Below are 10,294 nucleotides of genomic sequence, written 5' to 3' on the forward strand. Positions count from 1 at the left end.
AAGTTTTTGAGACTGGATTAGAACTCGGACCTTCCTGAATCCAGGACAAAGTCTCTCTGCACTGCATTGCCAGCTGCCTCTTAACTTCTAGATAATGGAATCTGTGGATTCAGCCCATCTTCCTATGAAGGAAATAGAGAAAAAGAATTTCCTGCTTCCTCCTTCCCCTCCCCCACTATAGCTCCCAACAGTAAATATCATGGCAGAGGTTCTTGTGGTGTCCTGGGAACCTCCTGTGATGCTCCTTTCCTGCCCCCTTTCCCTAGAGAGACCTAACTCACCAGAGTTTCTCCAAGCTCCTCCCTTCCTTATCCCACCTCCAGGACTTCCAGGTCCCAGAGAAGGTTTGAGCTACCATTTTGGACAAGGGGAAGCTCCGGGGATGCTGGAGCAAGAAGACCCCAGAACCTCCTGTCTAGGTGAGTGAGGGGAGAGCAGGTCTGTGAGGGCTGTTATCACAAGTCAAGGTTATCACATTTCACAGTGAAGGAAGTGCTAGACTTGGGGGCAGGAAGACCTGGCTTGACATTCTATTTCTGACATTTTTAGCAGTGGAATCTGGGAATGTCACTGAACCTTTTTACCTCAGTTTCCCCATCTGTAAAATGAAAGGTGATAAAACTATGATCCCATAAAATCCATTGTTTGGAACTTTGGGTCACAGAGCTCTCCTGAAGTTATCTAGAAAGGACCTAGTTGTTTGATACAGTCTGTTTACTAGAATATCTTCAAGTCCGCAAGCATTTCTTAAGTGCCTACTATGTGCCAGGCCTCATGCTAAGTGCTGGGGATTCAGAGAAAGGCAAGAGACATGCCCTCCTCTCAAGGTGCTCCCAGGCTAATGAGGAACACACCATGGACAGAGCCATATACAGAGCTATATACAGGTTAATTTGGAGCTGTTCAAGGCAGGGAAGGCACTTAGATTAAGGATGGTTGGAAAAGCCTTATTGTGGAGGGTGGTCTTGAGCTGGGTCTTCAGAGAAGCCCAGAGGAGCACTCCAGGCATGAGAAGCAGCCAGGGAAAGCCCATGGAGACTGGGGATAGTTTGTCCTGTTCAAGACATAGAAAGGAGGCCTTTGGTACTGGATTATATTATATGTGGAGGGGGAGTGAGATGAAAGAAGACTGGAAAGGGAGGAGAGGGGCAGGTGAGGAAGGCCCCTGACATCCCAACAGAGGACTTTTTATGTCATCCTGGTACTAGGGAGCCACTGCAGTTTATTGAGGAGGCAGTGAGGTGGTCAGATGTGAGCTCTAGGAAGGTGAATTTGACAGCTGGGTAGAGCATTGATTGGTCTAGGGAGAGACTGGAGACAGTGAGACCAAACAGCAGGCTTTTGCAACGCTGCAGGTGTGGCATAATTGGCATCTGAACCTAGAAGGTGGCAATGTTGGGAGAGAAGAGGAAGGATGGTATATGTGAGAGATGTTGCGAAGGTGGAATCAACAGGACTTTCCAAAAGATTGAAGATGGAGGGAGAGTGATGGTGTGAATGTGAGAGATGGTGAGCAGTGGATGACATCTCTTTTATGAGTCTGGACAATGGGGAGGGTGTCCTGGATAGTGTTAGGTAAGTAGGAAGATGGGAGGGTTGGGGGAAAGATAGTGAGGTTAGTTTGGGACATGGCAGGAGGAGAACCCAAAGAGACAGTGTGTCACCAAGACCGAGAGGGAAGGGAGTATAAAGGAAAAGGGGATGAGTGATGGTGTCAAAAGCTGCTGAGTGGTCAAGAAGGTTGAGGAGTGAGAAAAGAGCCTTTGGTTTAGCAATTAGGAGATCACTGGTTTCTTTGGAGGGAGGAGTTTCAAGTGACCAGTGAAGTTGGGAGCCAGAATGCAGAGTTTTGTAGGAAGTAAGAGTAAAGGAGTTGGAGACCTAAAGTGTAGATGGCCATCTCTAGGTGTTTAGCCATGAAAGGGAAGAAAGATAAAGGATGCTATCTGCTAGGTGTGGATAAAGTGAGGGATTTTTAAAAAGGATTTATTTATTTATTTTTAGTTTTCAGCATTCGCTTCCATAAGATTTTGAGTTTTAAATTTTCTCCCCCACTGTCTCCTCCCCCTTCCTCAAGATGGCCCGCAGTCTGATTATAGGCTATACAGGTACATACATATTAAACACATTTTCCCATTAGTCATGTTGTAAAGAAGAATTAGAACCAATGGGAGGAGCCACAAGAAAGAAGAAACAAAACACAAAGACAGCAAATAGTCTTCAGTCTGCATTCCCACTGCATAGTTCTTTTTTCTGGATGTGGGCAGCATTTTCTAGCATGAGTGTTTTAGAGTTGTCTAAGATCCTTGTATTGCTGTGAAGAGCTCAGTCTGTCAGACTCAGTTATGGCACAATGTGGCTGTTGTTGTCTACCATGTTTTTCTGGTTTCACTTCCCCCAGCATCAGTTCATTTAAGTCTTTCTTAGGTTTTTCCACTTGCTCATCAGTTCTTATGGAACAGTAATATTCCATTCCAGTCACGTACCACAACTTGTTCGCTGTTCACCAATTGATGGCTGGAAATCAATTGATTTCCAATTCTTGGCCACCACAAAAACAGTGCCTACAAATATTTTTGTACATGTGAGTCCTTTTCCCATTTTTATAATCTCTTTGAGTTAGACCCAAAGTAGTATGTCTAGGTGAAAGGGTGAACATTTTTATAGCCCTTTGGGTATAGTTCAAAATTGCTCTCCAGAATGGTTGGATCATTTCACAACTCCACCAACAATGCATTAGTGTTCCAATTTTCCCATATTTTCTCTTAACATTTATTATTTTCCTGTTTTATCATTTTATCCAATCTGATTGGTGTGATGTTGTACCTTAGTTTTTTTTTATTTGCATTTCTCTAATCAGTAGTAATTTGCAGCATTTTTTTATATAACTATAGATAGCTTCAGTTTCCTCCTGAGAACTGCCTGTTCATAGCCTTTTCCCATTTGTCAATTGGGAAATGACTTGTGTCCTTAGAAATTTGATTCAGTTCTCTATATGTTTTAGAACTGAGGCCTTTATCAGAGGCACTGGCTTTAAAAAAATTTTTTTCCCAGCTTTCTGTTTCCCTTCTAATCTTGGTGGAATTGTTTTTCTTCATGGAAAACCTTCTTTAATTTCATGTAATCAGAATCTTCTGTTTTGTATTGCAGAATGTTCTTTATCTCTTATTTGGACATAAGTTCTTCCCTTTTTTGTAGAGCTGACAGGTAAACTATTCCTTGCTCTCCTAGTTTGCTTATTATAATATCAGTCTTTATACCTAAATCATGTAATCATTTTGACTTTTTCTTGGTGTAGGGTGTAAGACCTTGTTTTATGCCTAGTTTCTGCCACACTTTCTTCCGGATTTCCCAGCAGGTTTGCTAAATAGTGAGTTCTTATTCCAGAAGTTGGAGTCTTTGGGTTTATCAAGCAGTAGATTACTATAGTCATTGACATGGAATAGGTACCTAACCTATTCCACTGATCCACCACTCTGTTTCTTAGCCAGTATCAAGTGGTTTTGTTGCTTGCCACTTTATAATACAATTTAAGGTCTGTTACAGCTAGGCCACCTTTCATTAATTCCCTTGAATATTCTTGACCATTTGTTCTTCCAGAAGAATTTTGTTATGATTTATTTCTAGCTCTGTTATAATTTTTTGTTAGTGTGATTGGCATGGTACTGAATAAGCAAGTTAATTGAGGTAGAATTGTTATTTTTATTTCATTAGCTCAGCCTATCTATGAACAAGTGATATTTTTCCAGTTATTTAGATCTGACTTTATTTGTGTGAAAAGTGTAGTTATGTTCTTACAGTTCCTGGGCTTGTTTTGGCAGGTAGCCTCTCAAATATTCTATATTATCTATAGTAACTTTATTCTTTTGGTTCTGTTTTGTAATTTCTTGATTTCTCATAAAGTTACTAGCTTCTACTTGCTCCATTCTAATTTTTAAGGCATTATTTTGTTCAGTAATCTTTTGGACCTCCTTTTCCATTTACTTAATTCTGCCGTGTGTGCGTGCGTGCGTGCGTGTGTGTGTGTGTGTGTGTGTGTGTGTGTGTGTGTATGTTTGTTTATTTATTTATTTGTTTATTTGCAAGGGGCAAGGTAGGGCAATTGGGGTTAAGTGACTTGCCCAAGGTCACACAAGGACTATTTTTGTAGAATGGTTGTGATGGTCCATGATGGTTTCAAGATCACTTGTAGGGCATTCATGGCTTCCAAAGAGCCTGCCATCTGTGCAAGTACTTGTAACACCTCTATCTGGTGATTACCCTGGGAATGAGCTTTGCTGTGCCTACACGGTAACCTGGGAATGACTACCGTAGTGTGGTGACAGCAATCAAATGACCACAAGTGCATGCCTGGGACCATCCACTGGGAATCAATTTGCACTTGAATTTCAAACTTTTCTGAGTGCTGGGAAACAATTTGATGTCAGTTGGAGAAATTGAAGGAACGTGTTGCACTTAATCAGAAGTGGCCAGCGTTTGGTATAATCGCTGCATGAATCTGAAAAGCATTGTACACCTGGTCCTGAGAGTCTAGAATTACTGCAGAAAAACCATTGTGCTTGAAATTAGTGGTTTTTGTTGTTCTAGTGCAAAATATTGATGTATTTACATTTATTCTATATTTATATATTAATACATTACATATTCCTATACTAAATAAATTTATACAATTAAATCAAATGATATATTTACATTTATTTTATTTACTTAAACATATGCATGACTAAATTGGGCAATTATTTCCTGCTCCAAGTTCCATTAAAGAATTTTTAGCTCAAACCCCTTAGGCCACTATTATGGAGGCCCAAAGGGTTTATCAGCCACCAAATGTCTGGTGCTACAGTAGGACCAGTAGTGAAGCATGCTGTCCAGTTCCTGACAGAAGGATGACAGACTGAAAGTTCTGTGTAACAGATACTGCTTTTGCACATGGGAAAGAAATGGATTTTTAAAATCACGGTCATTCCCATTGAGGAGCACAAGTATTCAAAGATAAAATTTTAAAAAAGAAACACGTAATGGCTCTCCTAAAAAAGTGATGGATGAGTCCAGAATATAGCACGCCTCAAGTGAATACACAAAACAAGGCTTGCAGTTATGTGGTCTTAGACCTAAGAACAGAAGAGAGAAAATAAAAGGGATCACCAGGGAAATTAACTATGCTTATAGACATGATGGGTAGTGAAATAGTGTGAGCATTTATTGTATAGGCCACAGATGGCTTATCTTTGGGTCTAAAGATACTATAAGAAAAGTTGGACACACACAAAGTTGAAAATTACTAAAGAACAGCTTTTAATCTTAGCTTATGATTAACAAAGAAGGACTGATAAATTATCAAAATTGATCAATAAAGAGGAACAGGAAGAACCCCAAGCACATTAGAAAGTACAAACAACAACTAGTATTTGGAGAAATGCAATGGAGGTGAAGGGGTGGAGAGTGGGGGGAGGCTGGGTTGTGGGGGTCACATTCCTCCTGGGACTGTGGGATTCTTTGCTCAGGAAGGTCTCCAGAGATCCAGGGTCCATAGTGTTTGGGCATGTTGCTGTGGAGACCAGCAAGTAAGAGGCCACCTGTGGGAGATGACAAGGGTCTCAGAGACCCCTCTTAAAGATTTCTGTACCTCCCTCCCACCCTGAAGTGTTCTGCACAGCAGGAGGGACCCTCACCTGTCTCATGTCCGGACTATACACCTCAACCTTGGGCTGTTTGTCTGAGTGTTGAGAGTTTTGGACAAGATTGGAAGAAATGCATTCAAATCCTGCCACTGGATCCTAGTTGCTGTATACTTTATCTGAGCCTCAGGCAATGATGGAAGACTTCTACTTAAAGGCTTCCTTATACCCAAAGTATGCCCCCTACAGTCAGTGCAGAGAACCAGAATCTTAACCTCTGGGAATCCTCCAAGTATCCTGACACAGCCACTGAAGGGCAATGACATAGAGGGCTATACAGTCATGAAGAAGGGAAATAACCACCAGAAGACTAGGCTGGAGCTGATTGTGTCAGGGATCATTGTCCAGTCCTGGTACTTGGCTACGGTCACCTTCTATTCCAGAGTGGGATACTGGTCCACTCCCTACAATCAGGGAACTTAGTGATGCCTTCCCAAGGGAACTATTTTTCAAACACCTGAGTACAAATTGGCAATCATCACTTTTAATAAGCACAATGAATTTAACTATAGGATGTGAAAAGCAGTATAGCTTTTAAAAATCCAACTAAACTTGTATTTTAAAAATGTCTGGACTCAAATTACATTTTCTAGTGTATTTCTCTTACTGTTCATTGGGCTTGAACTCATACTTCTACAGCAGTGCCTCTAAAATGATATTCCAGACATGCCAAGGGGGTACTTGTTTAAATGACTACTTACATAATGATCTACATACATGCTCACAAATACAAACAAATAAACATGTAATAATAAAATAATTTTTCTTTTTAAAAACAAAGTACAATAGAGAAACACCGTCTAGACAGAGCATGCCCAGTCACAGGGTTTGAATTCCAGTCTCAGCTACAGGGATGTTGGTTAGGTCCCTCAGCCATTCTGAGCTCATGGCCTGAGCTGGGCATGTAACGTGGATGATGGTTTCCCCTATATTGTAGCATTGTTATGAGAATCCTGTGTTGTGTGTGAAACTCCTTGTAAATTAAATCATCTGGGATGTGAGCTAAAGGCATTTTCAAATGATTGATTCTGCACGTTTAAGTTTGAAGACTCTTTTTTTCCCTAGGGAAATTAATTACAAATGAGTTACTCTCTGGCAATGGAGGAAAGTGGATATATTTGGTTATATGTGCATGTGCCCATAAATAAACAAATGTTTCTTTGCTTCCTTCAGATGAAGAGACCCGGCTTGAAGTCAGGGAGATTGCTTCAGATCCAAGCATTTCTGTGGAAGAATCACCACAGCCAAGATTCATGATTGTGAAAAAACAAGAGAGTCACTGCGAATTTGATAAAGATGGAAAGAGTTTCAGACAAAGTTCAGTCCTAATTCCTTGTGAAAAAAGGACCTCTGGGAATGGCTGTTTACAAGATCATAAATATAGAGAAAGCTTAATTGGACAGGTAGGGCTTATTGAGTCTCATGGGAAGCCTCCAGAAGTGCAAACTTATCAATATAATGAATGTGAGATGCCCTTCAGCGTGAATTCAATTAGACATCAGAAAAGTGATCCCAGAGAAATGCTTTATACATGTAATGAGGGTGAGAAGGCCTTCACTCATAATTCAAAGCTTATTGACCATCAGAAAATTGAAAATGGAAACACTGTAGAGAAATCGTATCGTTGCAGTCAGTGTGGTAAAGCTTTCACAGAGAAGAGCAATCTTGCTTCACATCAGAGAATCCATACTGGCGAGAAACGTTATGACTGTAATCAATGTGGAAAGACTTTTAAATATGGTTCTGATCTTGATAAACATCAGAGAATCCACACTGGAGAAAAACCTTATGAATGTATTCATTGTGGAAAGACTTTCACACAGAGTTCCCATCTTTTTGTCCATCGGAGAATCCACACTGGAGAGAAACCTTATGAATGTAACCAATGTGGAGAGACTTTTAGATATGGTTCTTTTCTTGATAAACATCAGAGAATCCACAGTGGAGAAAAACCTTATAAATGCGTTCAGTGTGGAAAGTCTTTCACACAGAGTTCTAGTCTGTCTATACATCAGAGCATCCATACTGGAGAGAAACCTTATTACTGTAGTCAATGTGGAGAGACTTTCAGACAGCGCACTAGTCTTGCTGATCACCAGAGAATCCACACTGGAGAAAAACCTTATAAATGTAATCAGTGTCGAAAGACTTTCAACCACCTAGTTAGTCTTGCTAATCATCAGAGAATCCACACTGGAGAAAAACCTTATAAATGCGTTCAGTGTGGAGAGTCTTTCACACAGAGTTCTAGTCTGTCTATACATCAGAGCATCCATACTGGAGAGAAACCTTATTACTGTAGTCAATGTGGAGAAACTTTCAGACAGCGCACTAGTCTTGCTGATCACCAGAGAATCCACACTGGAGAAAAACCTTATAAATGTAATCAATGTCGAAAGACTTTCAACCACCTAGTTAGTCTTGCTAATCATCAGAGAATCCACACTTATGAATATAATCAGTGTGGAAAGTCTTTCACACAGAGTTCCAGTCCTGTACACCATCAGAGAATCCACAATGGAGAAAAATTTTATGAATGTAACCTATGTGGAAAGACTTTTAGATATAGTTCTTGGCTTGATAAACATCAAAGAATCCACACTGGAGAAAAGCCTTATAAATGTATTCAGTGTGGAAAGACTTTCACACAGAGTTCCAATCTTTTTGTACATCAGAGAATCCACACTCGAGATAAACCTTTTTACTGTAGTCAATTTGGAGTGACTTTCAGACAGCGCATTAATCTTGTCGATCACCAGAGAGTCCACACTGGAGAAAAACCTTATAAATGTAGTCAGTGTCGAAAGACTTTTATTCACCTAGTTAGTCTTGCTAATCATCAGAGAATCCACACTGGAGAGAGACCTTATGAATGTAATCATTGTGGAAAGTCCTTCACACAGAGTTCCAGTCTTTTTCTCCATCAGAGAATCCACACTGGAGAAGAATTTTATGAATGCAACCTATGTGGAAAGGCTTTTAGATATAGTTCTTGGCTTGATAAACATCAGAGAATCCACACTGGAGAAAAACCTTATAAATGTATTGAGTGTGGAAAGACTTTCACACAGAGTTACAATCTCTCTGTACATCAGAGAATCCACACTGGAGAGAGACCTTATTACTGTAGTCAGTGTGGAAAGAGTTTCGCACAGAAGTCTACCCTTGATAATCATCAGAGAATGCACACTGGAGAAAAACCTTATAAATGTAGTCAATGTGGAGAGACTTTCAGACAACGTTTTAGTCTTGCTGAGCATCAGAGAACTCACACTGGAGAGAAACCTTAAAAATGTAGTCAATGTGAAAAAACTTACACAGAGATCTATTTTTTTCTCTGCATCAGAGAATCCATACTGGAGAGTAAACTTACAATTGTAATCAGTGTACAAAAAACACTTCACAAACACCTCTTATCTTGCTGCACATCAGAGAATCCACACTGGCGAGAGACCTTGTGAATGTAATTAGTGTGGGAAAACTTTCAGATGTAGTTCTGGCTTCTGTACAATCTTAAACATCCCAGATTTCATATTGTGCATATACCCCTTTAAATGTAATGATTTTTTCTTTGACGTACTATTGTTTTTCAATTCTCAATAATATTCCATAACGTTGACATCCCATAATCCCATCAGCCATTCCCCAGTTGATTAATACTTGTTTCCTGTTTTTTTTTTTTGTTGACACAAAAAATTCTGTATAAATATTTTGGTAACTGTTAGACATTTCTGTATTGATTTCTTTAGTATGTGGCACAATGCATAGAATGCTTCCTCTGGAATCAGAAGACCTCAGTTCAAATTCAGTCTCTGGCACTTCCTAGTTGTGTGACCCTGGGCCAATCACTTAACCTATCACTGTCAGTTTACCCCATCTATTGTAGGATGTGTATACTAATGACACCTCTCTCTGAGAGTTGATGTGAGGATCAAATTTGACAGTATCTGCAAATTGCTTCATAAGCATTAAATCACTCTAAGTGCTGGGAATTATCATTCCTTGGGTCATAAGTCTCAGAATATTTGCCTAAATATTTGGACAATATAGTCACTATTTTAATAATTGAGATTGCTATTCAAAACAATGTAGAGAAAGGCAATTTGTTGTAATTGTAGGGCACTGGATTTAGAATCAGGAATACTTGAGTTCAAATGTTGCCTGAGATGGTTGCTTGTTGTGTAATCCTGGGCAAGGTACAACCTCTATTTGTCTCAATTTACTCAACTCTAAAATGAGGAGGTGGATTCCAGTGACTACAAGCAAAGCCTCCAAGAAAAAGGCAAAATGGGCACAAGCCCACTGAGAATTCTTGAAAGAGTTCAACAAAGAAATAATAAAAGGCAAAAGATTTTGAAAATGCAATAACAATATTAGGGGATAATTGAGAAAATAAAAGCAATAGAAGAAAATTGTGGCAGAAGGAAAAACAGCTTAGTAAAAGGCAGAAAAAAAACTGAAAGAAAATTCCTTTAAAATCAGAATTGGCATTAGTATATTATGTTTGTGTCTAAAAGAATTTGGTAGGACTCCACCTATTTTCCCAAATGGTCTCTAAAGTATGGGAATTAATTGTTTTTTATATGTTTGATTGAATTCACATGCAAATGCATCTG

The 10,294-nt window shown here is 39.6% G+C and overlaps 1 protein-coding gene across 1 annotated transcript; it reads left to right on the top strand.

Annotated features, from left to right (window-relative positions):
• The first annotated feature begins 310 nt into the window (after positions 1-310).
• Positions 311-9,795, top strand: LOC118835628 (zinc finger protein 883-like). Its single transcript, XM_036742831.1, has 2 exons — positions 311-419; positions 6,852-9,795. Exons 1-2 carry the CDS (start codon positions 383-385, stop codon positions 8,966-8,968), a joined length of 2,154 nt encoding a protein of 717 aa, XP_036598726.1. The 5' UTR covers positions 311-382; the 3' UTR covers positions 8,969-9,795.
• The last annotated feature ends 499 nt before the right edge of the window (positions 9,796-10,294 follow it).

Source organism: Trichosurus vulpecula, chromosome 2 (assembly GCF_011100635.1).
Source record: "Trichosurus vulpecula isolate mTriVul1 chromosome 2, mTriVul1.pri, whole genome shotgun sequence".
NCBI lineage: Eukaryota > Metazoa > Chordata > Mammalia > Diprotodontia > Phalangeridae > Trichosurus > Trichosurus vulpecula.